Raw genomic sequence first — 15,573 nt, 5'->3', positions numbered from 1 at the left:
AAGATAGAACATCAATAAAATGAATTTATCAACTAACATTTAAAAGTGACTTTAAAATACCTTATGATATAGCCGACTTGACTGGGAAACTCTGTAGAGTGAAGCTTTAGCCAAACTGCTCTAGAGACATAACTGATCTAGAAGAGTTCAAACCATCAACTAAAAGTGAAGCCAAATTGTCTAGATCGCCACCTGGTGCCTGACTGTGGTATAAATCCCACCTTCTGAATTTTAGTGAATGGGACATGGACCAAGATAAAACTTGAAATAAACATCAACAAATTGATCTCAAATGTGGCTTCTGTAGTTTTTAGCACTGGTATTTGTTCAAATGTTCATTTGTCATGTACGTTTGGTTATTAATAATATAACCAACCGGAGAAGCCTTGTTTGCTCGGGGCATGAAGGACACATTTGTCTACTAATTGTAATTTGTTGTTTATTCTAAAATATAATTTAATACTCAGATTCTTATTGTACATACATTTAACGGGACTTCCAGGGTTATTTGTAGAAACATCTGTCGGTAAAAACACAAGTGGAGAAGTCAGTTTATCTTTAATGCAAATGTTGGAAAAAACATAAAACATTGTTTTCAAAGTGGAGAAAAAAAATTCTTACGTTTTATTAGGGCCAGAAAAACCAGCCACGTGACTGTCTGAGCCTCCATCTCATGTGGGACTACAACTGGATTTCTGAAACAAATAAAAACTGAAAGGTGGATAAAAACATCAAAAGATCACAGAACTTTTCTTTTTACTGTTAAACATGTGATCAAAGTTATTTTTCATCTTGTCTCACAATTTTGTTCTTCCTCTTTCCATTTATTTTACTGACATTTAGAGTTATCTTTGTTTTGTTCCTCATTTCACAATGGTTGTGAACTTGTGGTTTGAAAACACAAAGTCACCTCACCTCTACGCAGAATTTGTCATTTATTAAAGGAAATTAAATGTAATTATTTTAAAATGGAATATTTGTACCACATGTTTTAGTTTATCCCAGAGTTCAGTTTCTTTATTCCTTTAATAACTAAAATAAAGTTTGTTTTCTGTTTTCTTTTTTTTATTTCATTAGACATTAGCTACTTGTTCTAATCACTTTTCTTAAAAGTAACCCCAGAACACTTTTCAAATATGTTCACTTCAAACAGAACAGTGTCTTTATTAAATTCAATTTTTTTAACCTTTTAGTATCAAATATGCCGTTTTACAAATTAATATCTGGCTCTTTGGGTTCATCTCAGTCTTCAGGGAACTATGACAGCTGAAGCTGATGTTTGAGTTTTCATTTGGAAAATAGCATTTCAATGGAGTTGAAGAAAAAGGGTTTCGAATTATTATTATTATTATTATTAAGTGATCTGGATTCAAATTTTATTCTTAAAAAAATTAGCTTGTTTCATCCACAAAAAAAATCTGTTTGTAATCAGTATATATACTGTAAATAAAACTTCTGAAACTCTATATTTTAGTCTAGTAGATTAACATCATTAGGAGATAAATAGTCATAGAAGCTTGTTCTTACCTCAGAGGACCCACTTGTATCAGTCTGTCACACACAGTCTCACTCCGAGAATGAGACTTGACAGAAAAAGGAAGTTTTCACACTTTGAAAAGGGATGCAAAAAAATAATTAGCATCCCTTATCATGCAAGCCAGAAAACAGCTTCTTGTAGGTGTTCTGATTACAGTGATAGCGTTTGCAGCTTCTCACGGTATCTGCACTAAGATGCATTTCATCCCACTTCCTCTTTTTGTCGTTGTTTGTTGTGAAGTCTAGTTCACAGGCACAGAGCAGTGTTCAGTACGACATGTTTATTTGGAGAATTTATGCTCACATAGTATTTACAGTGTCTCTATTTAAAAAGTCATCTAACAATGTGAAAAGTATCAAGTCCGCAGCCCTTTAAGTCTCGGGGGTTCCATGCCTCGCTGTCGGGCCAGTTGCTCAACTGATTTGTCTCACTGTTTCCAGACTGGCTTTCCTCTTCTCTCCCACTGAAGCTAAGAGAACCCAGTACACCGTTTGTCTCTATCCATGTATCCCTCAGGTTCGTATGGGGAGGTGTCGGGCACAGGCGGCAGGTCCCACAGGCGGTAGTCAGGGTGTTTTTGTGTCAGGGTAGCCTGCCACGTCCTCTGAGGCCACGGGGGTCGAACAACTTATGACCTTTCACATGTCTTTAGTTGTTCAGGAGAGCATGACCCAGACAAATACTTTCATCTGAAGTAAAGTAATTAGCTCCATGCAGGTCCGGACCTCGGTATTATTTAAAAATGCGTGTATGTGGGCGGTGGGTGAGTGAGTAGGAGGTGGAGTGGATCATCTTCTGGTAAATATACAAGGTAACGTAGTGTTAACGTCTCCTGCTCGACCTCCAGACCGGAGTCGGTGACGTACAGGGGAGATGTCTGTTCTCCTCCTGGGCTGAAGACGCTTCTCACTTCAGGTTCACACCCTTCACTTTCTGCAGCAGTAGAGAAATAACAGAGGACACTTCTTCTTGTCTGGAGAAGCTGCTGTATTCGTTTTCCAACACGCTGTAACTTCCACTGTCCATCTATATACTCTCTCTCTCTCTCTCTCTCTCTCTCTCTCTCTCTCTCTCTCTCTCTCTCTCTCTCTCTCTCTCTCTCTCTCTCTCTCTCTGTCTCTCTCTATCTCTCTCTCTCGCACTCTCTCTCTCTCTCTCTCTCTATCTCTCTCTCTCGCACTCTCTCTTTATCTCTCTCTCTCTCTCTCTGAGAGCATGTGGATGCACTGTTTGAGACACGTTTCTATGGTTTAAATACAAAATTATGCAAACTCAAACACAATGGAAATTCATGTATGCTATTGTCTACTAACATGGTTTTGAAGCTACTGTTAACCAATAGCTTCTCTCCAAACATCTCAAAATGTGCATATTTAGATCGGGGGATACTGCCCTCCGGCTACGGGCCTGGCTCCATGGCAACTAGAACTCATTGATGGACATTTGTGAAAATGTAATAAAGTATCTAATAATATCCTAATGTCTCAGAATTTGTACTTTCACTTTGGATACTCAAGAGTTTAAGTTCAGGATATAGTCATTTACTTGATTTTATTGCAGTCATTACTTAACTCAAGTAAAACTAAGGTTTACATAGTCCGTTCATAGAAATGCATCACAAGATAATGTCCATTTCATGATGCAATGCATTTTGTGTTTACATGCATTATTCAGAAACCACTTGTGTGGTGTGACATGTTCACAAATCCCACAATAATGTCGAAAAACTTTAAAGTTCACAATTTGTTCCAACATATTTCATTTTATTTTGAGCTACAGGATATTTACATTTCAGATGTGTGGGTTTGGATTAATTTCACACGACTGGAAAGGACAAAAAAACATTCAGCAGTGATTTTCAGTATTTCTTGTCTATTTCCATGTCCTTTATATATATAGACTATATAAAAAGATATTAATACAATCATTTAACACTCACATTTTTACATTTTGAATTGCAAAATAAGGATTTTAACCGTTTATTCCTCACACTTTCCTTTGTTCACTATTTTCCCCAGAACCTTTAATGAACAGTTGCAAACATTTATATATTATATTTAAGCTCAGTAATGTAACTTCTGTGCCTTCTTGCAAACTAGTTTTAAAATACTCCTAATGGCAACACACAGGGTTTTGTTGTAGCTGCACTGATTACAACCTATTTTGCTGAACACATGAACACCTTAGACTCTCTGTGATGACTGATTGTGAATATAAACTTCCTCAGGCCTGAGGTAGCTGTAAAAAGCAGGACGAGAACATCTCGGGTCAAATCCTGACGTCAGAGTATTAACTCTCATCTTGGTGTGAGCTGCTGGAGTCTCTGTTGGTCGTCTGACGTCGGGGCGTCACTGTGAATCTCACCTGTGGAAAGTTCAGCTCCACTTCACCTTCACTGGTGTGGTCGTCCAATAGATTTGGAGATGTTGGTGCACGTGCAGTTGCTTTACTCATGTTTTCATAGTCCTGCAGGCTCTCTGGTTCATTCTAGGATGAGAGTGGAGGTAGTTTCTAGGTTATTTGTGTGACAATTTGTGGATGTAATGCACAATAAAGTTCATAAAAGACTCACATTCTGGGACTTCGGAGGCTTTGTAATATCACCATTAATACTCATTTGATTACATATTATAGAAATTATGACATAATTTTGCATATTTAGAAGAATTAGTAGTTTTAAAACAAGTACAGCATTTGATGTGGTTTTGAGAAAAAGAAGCTCTGTCATAAACAGGTCAGAAGTGATCAGAGGCTTAAATATCCTGAATCTTAATACTCACTGTTTCCTACGATTCCAATATTAGAATCGATTTTGAAGTTACAACAACTGGTAGTTAAATAATATTATAAATATATTGTGTTGAGACAAGGTTCTGGCCAAAGGCAACCGTGACCAGACACTTCCGAAGTAGAATGGCCTAAACAAATGTGTCATTACCGATAAACCAGAAGGGGATTTGGTGTTTGTTGTTCCTTGTTGAACAGATTTTCTCCAGTATCTGAAAACATAGAGGGACATGATGAGGTAAAACAAGCCAGACCATCTCTGAAATGTATTTATTTGATTTGATCAAATGCACTTCTTATTCATTCACCTTAAATTTACGACAATTACACTGATAATCATCAGGAGAAGGAGAGGAACAACTAGGAACCTCAGGTTCTTCAGATAGTCTCCTGTGGTTAGAAGAGAGAGAGCATCATATAAATTATACATGGGAACATGTAGAATTAGTTTCAACTTTATTCCATGTGCAGAGATTTATTTCACACTGAACTAGAAATACTGTACTGGAGTTCAGACAGACAACTCACGTTTTATCATGTAATATATTTATTACAACAAATTTAGTGTTTGGCGTCTAGGGTTAGGGCTCCAACTTAAATCACTCCCCCATATGATTACACGGAATGATGGGAGTGATGAGCAAATACTTATAACCCCCCCCATTGGAGCCTAAAGGTGGATGCTGGGGTGGTGGAGGGGCTGAAGCAACAGATGGCAATACTGCAGCAGCAGTGCAAGCAAGTGGGGTTGATGGGAAATGTCTCTCTGGTTAAATAGGTGTGTATTATAATTGGTTGTGGAGAGTGAGGTATGTCACATGATGCATGTCACCTGATGTATGTAACATGATTGGCGCAGCGCAGCTCGAGTTGCCTGCCAGAACTAGCTCGCCGGCGTCGCCACATTTGTTTACCTTCCGCCAACCAAGATTCTGATAAGGCCTCACAGCTTTGTGAGGACACAACCTTGCCCTTTGACCTCCAAATTCTTATCATTTCAACCCTGAATCAAACTGAACATTTTCACTAAGTTTAAATAAACTCCCTGAAGACCTTCTTGAAATGTCATGTTCACAAACATAGGACGTACGGACGGACAACCAGAAAACATGATCTGAAATAAACCTCCCACATTTCTCCTGAGCAATAAAACACACAGTTATAAGACCTTGAAATTCACTCACGTTCAAACAGATGGACGGGATCAGACAAACTTTGATCTACTTCATTTTCTGCGATGCAGTGGTAGACTCCTGACTGGTTTGAGTACACTATGTGGTTTTGATGCTTTGACACAAGTTCATCCTTTTCCTCGCCCTGACTCTTCCTGTACCATGAGTAGTGTTGGACTGGGGGAAAGCTGGGACTGAAGCAGCTCAGCATCACGGAGCTCCTCCCGTCAAGCTCCTGCTTCTCTGCCGACCACGAGATGTAAGTGTGTTTTGGAGAAACTAGCCGGGAAATTCAGGAGAAAAGACAACGTCATTTTCTGAACATCATCAAAGATCAAACATGAATAACACAACAGATGAAGTGACATTATTGCTGCTCTTTAAAGTCAGACTGAGAAGAATGTGAAACTTATTTTCACACCAGTTAATGGGCTTTAAAACAATAAACTATAAAACAGACTGGCTTGAGGTTCACCTGGTGAAACTTTCAATTTTTTCTCAGCAATTTCTCTTTGTTCAGTCACTGTTGTTAGGTTACTGATCCTTTAATAACTTAAACATTATTTTGAATGACATCACAATTGTGGAGTAATGTTTTCTTCTTTTTTGAAACAGCACCTCTGATCAATATTTACTTTATACAGAGTAGTTTAGAATATATCCTCCTTGTTTATCCATTTACCATCACAAGTGCATCATTCTACTCACATCTGACTTTAACCTCAGCTGGCTGTGACTTTCCACTTCCAATGTCATTGGTGGCTTCACAGCTGTACAGTCCACTGTCAGAGGGACTGGCTGAATTCACCGTGAAGGTCTGAGTCTGAGTCTGTTGGACGATTTCCTCTCTCCCATCAGTCGTCTTCCTCCAGGTGACAGAGCTCACTGGTGGGTTGGACTCGGCAGAACAGCTCAGTGTCAACAACACATCTTCCTTCACCTCAAGACCAGGATTGGCTTGAACTGTCACATGTTTGGGACTGTCTGCAGTAACCAAAAATATAGAAAACAAAGAACTGTCAGATTTAACCACTGTCCAATATCGTTTCAACTGTCAGAAGTTATAATTAATTTAAAAAAATGGAGTACTGAAAAAATATACTTTTGCTTCCATAGTTTTTTTTATGAATATTTTTGGTTTGATCTGTTTTGTCAAAAAAAAGAAAAGTGGCAGCTGAAGTAAGTCGTCGGGGCAGGATTGGCAACAACAGGTGAATCTGAATCGGAAGATTCTTTAAGGTTAATTCACAACACAGATAGCACACGGATGTGGGCCACTTCAGGCAATGATCCGGCATTTCTGGTCTTCTCGTGGCCCAGGACAAATCTGGACCAAGACACTTTCTATGTGAGTGAAGGTCCACTAAGAATGTAATTTTGTGAATATTAGATTTTTGTTCAGAATACAGATTAAATCAATACATGAATGTGAATGTGGATTAATACAGAGCAGCCTGGTGACACTGGTGGACATTTAAGGGTTGTGGGAGGATGGAGCCAATCCCCAGCTGACTCTGGCTCTGAGAGGTCGCCAGCGTATCACAGGGCCGACATCCAGAGACAAATATCCATAATAATAATCATAACAGCAGGGTCGATTACCTAAAAAAGAGAACATCAATAAAATTAATTAATCAACTTACATTTAACAGTGACTGTAATACTATGGATCAGATGTTGTGCAATAATGGTTAGGAATGATACCATAAGCTAGTGTGCCTTTAGGCGTTCAATAAATTTGGTTATCAAAAATAGAAAAATAAAACATTAATATATAAAATATTAATATTAAATCATAACATTAGTTTGACTAAGTTCTCGCGGGGCACCACCCTACATAGAAGGGAAAAGATAGCCAATTTATTGATTAAGATCAGTCTCATTTAGATCTAGTTCAATTAGAAATCTTAATATTTACTATTAAAGATTATATAATGAACAGTTAAGGTTTATAGAGTTCTTGACAGTGTAACGGTTGGCAAAGTTCACTTATGCAACATTAATGACAGGACAAGGTTAAAAGAAAACATTTATTATGGACATAATAAGTATAAAACACAAGTTACTAACAATATGTGCTAACTAACAAAGATGTGTGTGTGTGTGTGTGTGTGTGTGTGTGTGAGGGTCTCTCTGGTGGCGAACAAAGAGAGTCACACCTTCCTGTGATCTTTTAAGATCTCTAAGATAGCAGGCCCTCTTCTTCTGCAGAAGTGGTTTTACGACATGCAGGGGGGTTTGAGCTAATGAGGTGAGGAGATATGCGTGTCTGTGTGGATGTTAAACTGAAAGGGTCAGAGGAATCCTGTGAGGAGCGTGTCTAACATTTAACTTTCATCTTATTTGTAACCACAATAACACCACCTATATCAAACTTTAAACACCACACAGAATCAAATAAACAGTCTTGCTTAGCCTAGTAAAGTTATTAAGCCCAGATGTTACCCGTCCTCAGAAAGGAAGAAAGTTGCTGTGCAGTTCGGTTAGCAGTTCGTCCTGCTGGCTGTGTGAAGTCTTCTGGCTCGTATGGTCTCTGCTTCCGCGGTTCTGTTGAGCTGTGCAGTTCAGTTGCTTATTGAATCTTTAGTTCTTACCTGCAGGACACCGAGTCGCTGCAAGGAGTTTAGAAGAAACTTGTGATGCGTGGAGGTTTTCTCGAGAAGATGAGCTGGAAGCTTGACCTTTGACCTCCAGTTGTTGGAAAGAGGAGATTTGAGCTGGAGAAATCAGGTTTCTCCACTCGCCGATGCAGGAGGAAAGACCTGCGGCCTGTTGTCCTCAGTGGTGATCGGTGGAGGAAGAGAGTGAAGCAGCCTGGACCCCCCTCCTTTGGAGTTGCAGGAGAGGCGGCTGACCGCCTGCTGTCTTCGGTGGGGATGAGGAGAAAAGAGAGGACCAGCCCTCCGCCCTCGGAGGGATTGGAGAAAGAGAGAGACTTTGGGGGAGGCCTGCTATTATATAGGCCCAGTGGCCTCCAGGTCATGTGGCCAGATTTGACCAATTGGCAGCTGATCCTGGTAGAAATTCGCACCTATGTGCGAAGATGCTGAAACAAAGGGGACATGTTGCCTCCTGGGAGACGGAGTTATTTGACCTTCTCAGGACAAAGAGAACACATTGCACTCTGGGAGATTGAGTATTCTCCAGCCCATGCGGCTTGTCAGGACAAAGGACATGTGCTTTCAGGTTTTTACTTCGAATACAGGCCTGAAAGAGAGACCTGCCTTTTTGCACAAAAACCATGTCCCAACACAGATATCTGTCCGTGTTGTCCTGTGTTTGGCATGAAAACTCCCTCCCGTCATCCTGCCTGCTGGCATTAAAGCTGAAGGTGGTGGTTCTTTCCTTATCTTGATCAGAGCCTGTGACCTGTATCCGGTCGATCTGAGTCACATCTTGAATGTGAGGTTTTGAAAGACATGAACTTGAAGTGGAGCATGTGAGTGTAACCACGTCGGACTCCACCATGACAGCTGGTTCCTCAAAAGTGAGCGGGCATCGGTTTACTGAGAATATGAAAGCAAGAGAAATGTGATGATGCGTCTACACAACAGCTAAATTCAAATTGAACAGTGTCACTGAGAAGACGATATTTTAATAGAAACATTCATTTTTAAAGGTGTAGCCGACTTGACTGGGAAACTATGTAGAGTGAAGCTTTAGCCAAACTGCTCTAGAGTCATAACTGATCTAGAAGAGTTCAACCATCGACTTAAAGTGAAGCCAAAGTGTCTAGATCGCCACCTGGTGCCTGACTGCGGCAAAAATCTCCTCCTGAATTTTAGTGAATGGGACATGGACCAAACTAAAGAGTCAAAACGCACATTAACTAAAATGATCTCAAAGATTGATTCTGTAGTTTTTATCATTGGTGTATGTTCAAATTTTCATTTTCATGTACGTTTGCTTATTAATTAACTAATTCGGTTGCTCGGGCATGAAGGACACATTTGTCCACTAATTGTAATGTTATGTATATTCTAAAAGTAGTTTAGTATTGAAATTTTTATTATACATACCTTCAACGTTGAAGGTCACTTCTTCAGATAACCATCTGTCCCTCCCTACAAATCTCAAAGAATAATGTCCGCTGTCACTTGTTCTCAGGTCACAGATCAAAATACTGCACATTGGCTTCGGCCTGGCAGAGTAAATATTCTTCCAACTTGAAGATAAAGAGCCGATGTATTTCACTCTGTTTGCAAAGTCAGGACTGACCGGACGTGTCAAGTTGTTTGTGCTGTAAATGACAGTGGCTGTAAAGTTTTTAGCAATTTCGTCCCATCGTCGATCTTTCATCCAAAACCAGTATGCAGGATCATCATCAACATCTCTTGTGACTTGGCATTTAATTTCAATGCAGGATCCCTCAGTTGCTGGCAGCCCACCAGGTTCTACTTTAAAGGGACTTGTAGGGTCACTTGTAGAAACATCGGTGAAAACACAAGTGGAGAAGTCAATTCCTCTTTAATGCAAATGTTGGATAAAAAAATTATTGTTTTCAAAGTGGAGAAATAAAATCCTTACGTTTGATTAGGGCCAGAAAAACCAGCCACGTGACTGTCTGAGTCTCCATCTCATGTGGGACTACAACTGGATTTCTGAAACAAATAAAAACTGAAAAGTGGATAAAAACATAAGATCACAGAACTTTTTCTTTTTACTGTAAAACGTGTGATCAGTGTTATTTTAATCTTGTGTCAGAATTTCCTTCTTCCTCTTTCAATTTATTTTACTGACATTTAGAGTTATCTTTGTTTTGTTCCTCATTTCAAGACGGTTCTGAATTTCTGGTTTGAAAACACAAAGTCACCTCACCTCTACGCAGAATTTGTCATTTATTAAAAAACAATTATATGTAACTATTTCAAAATGGAATATTTGGGCAACATGTTTCTGTTAATCCCAGAGTTCAGTTTCTTTTTTCCCTTTATTAACTAAAATATAGTTTGTTTTCTGTTTTCTTTTTTAATTTCATTTGACATTAGCTACTTGTTCGAATCACTTTTATTCAAAGAAACCCCAGAATACATTTAAAATATGTTGACTGCGAACATTACAGTGTTTCTATTACATATTAATTTTTGAACCTTTTAGTCTGAAATATACTGTTTAAAAAGTCATATCCGGCTCTTTGGGTTCATCTCAGTTTTCAGGGAACCATGACGTCTGAAACTGATGTTTGAGTTTTCATTTGGAAAAAAGGATTTCAACTGAATGGAAGAAAAAGGGTTTTAAATTATTATAAATTTTATTAAAAAAAAAATCATCTTGTTTGTAATCAGTGTATATACTGTAAGTAAAACTTCTGAAACACTATATTTTACTCTATAAGATTAACATCATGAGGAGATAAATGACCATAGAAGCTTGTTCTTACCTCAGAGGACCCACAGTCTGTCACACACAGCCTCGCTCCGAGAATGAGACTTTACAGAAAGAGGAAGTGTTCAAACTTTGAAAGGGGATGCAGAAAAATAATTAGCATCCCTTATCATGCAAGCCAGAAAACAGCTTCTTGTAGGTGTTCTTATTATAGTGATAGTGTTTGCAAATTCTCACAGAATCTGCACTCAGATGCACTTTATCCCAAATCCTCTTTTTGTCGTTGTTTGTTGTGAAGTCTAGTTCACAGGCACAGAGCCGTTTAAAGTACTACATATTTATTTGGAGAATTTATGCTCACATAGTATCTACAGTGTCTCTGTTTAAAACGTCATCTAACAATGTGAAAAAGCATCAAAAGGGTTTGCACAAGTCTGTGGCCCTTTAAGTCTCGGGGTTCCACGCCTCGCTGTCGGGCCAGTCGCTCGACTGATTTGTCTCAGTGTTTCCAGACTGGCTTTCCTCTTCTCTGCCAGGTTCTTCTCTCTCATTGAAGCTAAGAGAACCCAGTAACCGTTAGTTGCGGTTTCCCACTACAGCCAAGTTGATCCTTCTGATCAAGAGATCTTCCACCGCGTCCCTGACATCTGATAACTAATTGAGTTCTATGGATTTCATTAGGGGATTTCAGGGTCTCATGGAAGCTCAGGCCTTTGAAAACATCAGCCATTTCTTCAGAGAGACACAGAGTGAATAATTAGAAGAGTCACAACAGGTCCTTTGATAAAGAACAGATATGATGGATACTATCTGTCATCTATCGACTTATTCCACTAATCTCTATCTATCTATTTAGTCTGTTGTTCTGTGACTTTCATATCTCGGGAAGCGTTCCTCTTATCGGCTTCACACGTGACATGTGCATTGTTATGGGCCCAAGGAAGTGCTGTGTGGAATTTGTCGTGATTTGGACACACGATACGTTCAATAATAAGCTGATAAGCTTTAAATAAACAGGTGACCAGCGCTCAGCAGCAGAGGCGACTGGGACCATCAGCGGTTCTGTGGACTGAGTCCCATAGTCGACCTTTAGTTGCCATGGCAAATCGAACAGGCACGTTTACAACTGGCTCTGGTAAGAATAGATACAACAGGTGTTGTATTAATTTCATATTCTTAAGCAGTACTGTTAGTGGTGGAAAGTAAACATGTAAATATTCTCCAGAACTGTGCATTTCTTGTTTTTTAATTACACTTCTTCTCTTCAACCTATGACCCTTCACATGTCTTTAGTTGTTCAGGAGAGCATGACCCAGACAAATACCTTCATTTGAAGTAACTTAATCAGCTCCATGCAGGTCCGGACCTCGGTATTATTGAAAAATGAGTGTATGTGGGCGGTGGGTGAGTGAGTAGGAGGTGGAGTGGATCATCTTCTCGTAAATATACAAGGTAACGTAGTGTTAACGTCTCCTGCTCGACCTCCAGACCGGAGTCGGTGACGTACAGGAGAGATGTCTGTTCTCCTCCCGGGCTGAAGCCGCTTCTCACTTCAGGTTCACACCCTTCACTTTCTGCAGCAGTAGAGAAATAACAGAGGACACTTCTTCTTGTCAGGAGAAGCTGTTGTAGTCATTTTCACACTGTGCATCATTATACTTTCTCTCTCTCTCTCTCTCTCTCTCTCTCTCTCTCTCTCTCTCTCTCTCTCTCTCTCTCTCTCTCTCTCTCTCTCTCTCTCTCTCTCTCTCTCTAAAAAAAGTGTCCTCGGGATGTAAGTCCCCTCTGTTAAAGCACGTGGTGTCCCACAGAAGACATCTATTTATGATTCTTAATAATAGGACTGAGGACCGATTATGTTATTTTTGTAACATCTAATAATACAAAGTGTTTCAGCTGTGGGAAAGAAGGACACCAAGCAAAAGGTTGTCCTCAGAGAAATAAAACAGCTGACACTGAGGAACAACAGGAGGGGACAGGGGGGGTCCAGCAGGAGGGACAGGCGAGTGAGGAGGGGACAAGTGGAGTCCAACCGGAGAGTCAGGCGAGTGAGGGGGGGACAAGTGGAGTCCAACCGGAGAGTCAGGCGAGTGAGGGGGGGACAAGTGGAGTCCAACCGGAGAGTCAGGCGAGTGAGGGGGGGACAAGTGGAGTCCAACCGGAGAGTCAGGCGATTGAGGGGGGGACAAGTGGAGTCCAACCGGAGAGTCAGGCGAGTGAGGGGGGGACAAGTGGAGTCCAACCGGAGAGTCAGGCGAGTGAGGGGGGGACAAGTGGAGTCCAACCGGAGAGTCAGGCGAGTGAGGAGGGGACAGGGGGAGGTCCAAAGGAAGGACAGGTGAGTGAGGAAGGGACAGGGGAGGTCCCAAAGGAAGGACAGGTGAGTGAGGAAGGGACAGGGGAGGTCCCAAAGGAAGTACAGGTGTGTAAGGAGGGGACAGGGGAGGTCCCAAAGGAAGGTCAGGAGTGTAAGAAAGGGCAGAAGGGGACAAGGGCGGTCCAACAGGTAGATCAGGTAGATGAAGGGGAAAAGAAGGGGAGACAGGGGGGGTCCCGCAGGACCAAGTAAGCGATATTGACATGGAGAGAGACGAGGAGGTGCTTAAAGTTCCTCGTCTAAAAAGAAAGACCAGGAGCAACAGTGGTAGCTCAAAAGCTAAAAAAGGGACCGGGAAGAAAGGAGGGAGAGGAGCAGCAGAGTCTGAGTCAAGCATGGAGACAGACTCTGCTGACAGTGAATCCTCCGAATTCAGGGCAGGAAGCCAGAAGGGCACAAGAAGCTACAGTGCGGCGAAGATGAAAGTGTTTCTTCAAAAAACAAAAAAAATGAAGGGTTTAAAGATAGAGGATTACTTCTCTGATACAGAACAGTTTTCAACCTCTGCCCGGCTGCACATGAGCAGCAAAGGCAGGGGAGGTTTTACTGACCAGGAGATGTATAGATTAAAGAAGATTGTTCATAAAATTAGACAACAGAAAAATAATGATGATGATGATGAATAAAGGTGAACATCCTGATTACCAATCAGTTCTGTGGTTTTGTGGGTTTTTTATATTATACAATATGAGTCTTTTAAGCATCAGTTCGCTAAACATAAATGGAGCCGGGGACCCTGCGAAGAGGTCACTGATGTTCCAGCAAAAAGAATTGAAAAGAACTGAAGTGACATTCTTACAAGAAACACATAGTGACCCAAAAATTGAGAGTGACTGGAAAAGAGAGTGGGAGGGACAGGTGGTCCTGAGACACCTTAGCACAACCAGTGGGGGGGTGGGCATCATTTTCTCCAGGAGCTTTGCACCAGAGTCTTTAGAAGTAGAAGAGGTGGTGGAGGGCAGGTTACTGGTGGTGAGGGCAAAGGTCGAGCAATTTTATTTTGTTTTTATAAATGTTTATGCTCCCGTCTCAGGACCTGATAGAGTCTGTTTTTTAAAGGTTTTAGACACAGTTTTAAGCAAAATAAAAATTGATGATTTTTTATTTTTAGGAGGAGATTTTAACTGTACAGAAAATGATGTTTTAGACAGAAATCACATGGAGCCCCACAGAGCATCCCAGAGTGCTCTGAGGCAGCTGCTGCAGGCCCATGAGCTGTGTGATGTTTGGAGAAGAATGAATGAAAATAAGAGACAATACACCTGGACTCATTGCCGAGGGAATCTCATTTCCATGGCGAGGTTGGACCGGTTTTATTGTTTTAAACATAGTTTTAGCATCTTCAGAAAGTGCAGTATACTCCCAGTTGGTTTTACAGATCACGCGCTTGTAGTATGTAACGTTTTTATCTCTAAGTTAAAGTCCAGAAGCGCATACTGGCATTTTAACACGTCTCTTTTATGTGATGCACATTTTAAGGATGTTTTTAAGTTTTTTTGGAGCGGTTTTAAAGAAAGAAAGAATGATTTTATTTCTTTAAAGCTGTGGTGGGACTGTGGGAAAGTTGAGATAAAGCAGCTCTGTCAACAGTATACCCTCAATGTTACAAGAGACATAACCAGATCTATGGAGGATCTGGAGACAGAAATTATGGTGGTGCTGAATTTAATAGATTCCACAGGAAATCGAGATTATATTAAAGATCTCAAGTCTAAAAAATCTGCTCTTAAAGACCTACTGGGCACTAAGGCTCAGGGGGCGCTGGTCAGGTCACGGTTCCAGACGGCAGCGCTTATGGATGCACCGACCAAATTCTTTTTTGGACTGGAGAAGAAGAATGGACAAAGCAGGATCATCCACACTCTGCGATCTCCTGAAGGAGAAGAACTCAGAGACAGCAAGGAGATCCGGAAGAGAGCCGTGAGTTTTTATAAGGATCTGTACAAAACTGAATATACTGAGAACAATTCCCTGTAGGAATCATTCTGTGGAGCGCTACCTAAAGTCCCTCAAGATGTGAACACTGGGTTGGGTGGTCCCCTGTCGATGCAGGAACTCTACACGGCTCTGCAGAGCATGGGGGGGGGGAAGGCCCCGGGCATCGACGGCATTCCAGTAGAGTTTTTTAAAGAGTTCTGGAATGAGATGGGGGAAGATCTTTTAACTGTTTTTAACGAAAGTTTTAGAGACTTGGTGTTGCCGACAAGCTGCAGGAGGGCAGTGATAACTCTCCTACCAAAGAAAGGAGACCTTCAGGAGATTAAGAACTGGCGTCCGGTGTCGCTGTTATGCACAGACTATAAGATCCTCTCCAAAGCTCTGGCAAACCGTCTGAGGGAGGTGATGGGAGAAGTGATCCATCAAGACCAGACCTA

General features: G+C 40.8%; 1 protein-coding gene across 1 annotated transcript in view; it reads right to left on the bottom strand.

Moving 5' to 3' along the window:
* The window catches only part of LOC133013923 (sialoadhesin-like), a 62,093-nt gene that overhangs the window by 38,583 nt on the left and 7,937 nt on the right, over nucleotides 1-15,573 (bottom strand). Inside the window, exons 6-10 of the mRNA XM_061081004.1 lie at nucleotides 6,205-6,480; nucleotides 5,509-5,775; nucleotides 4,653-4,714; nucleotides 3,902-4,024; nucleotides 2,024-2,141 (exon numbers count right to left, since the gene is read on the bottom strand). Coding sequence (XP_060936987.1) covers nucleotides 2,024-2,141; nucleotides 3,902-4,024; nucleotides 4,653-4,714; nucleotides 5,509-5,775; nucleotides 6,205-6,480 — 846 coding nt within the window. The remainder of the gene's footprint in view (nucleotides 1-2,023; nucleotides 2,142-3,901; nucleotides 4,025-4,652; nucleotides 4,715-5,508; nucleotides 5,776-6,204; nucleotides 6,481-15,573) is intronic.

The sequence above is a fragment of the Limanda limanda genome, chromosome 11 (assembly GCF_963576545.1).
Source record: "Limanda limanda chromosome 11, fLimLim1.1, whole genome shotgun sequence".
In the NCBI taxonomy this organism is placed as follows: Eukaryota; Metazoa; Chordata; class Actinopteri; order Pleuronectiformes; family Pleuronectidae; genus Limanda; species Limanda limanda.
The sequence above is the reverse complement of the archived record's forward strand: the minus strand, read 5'-3'. Positions and strand labels throughout refer to the sequence as shown.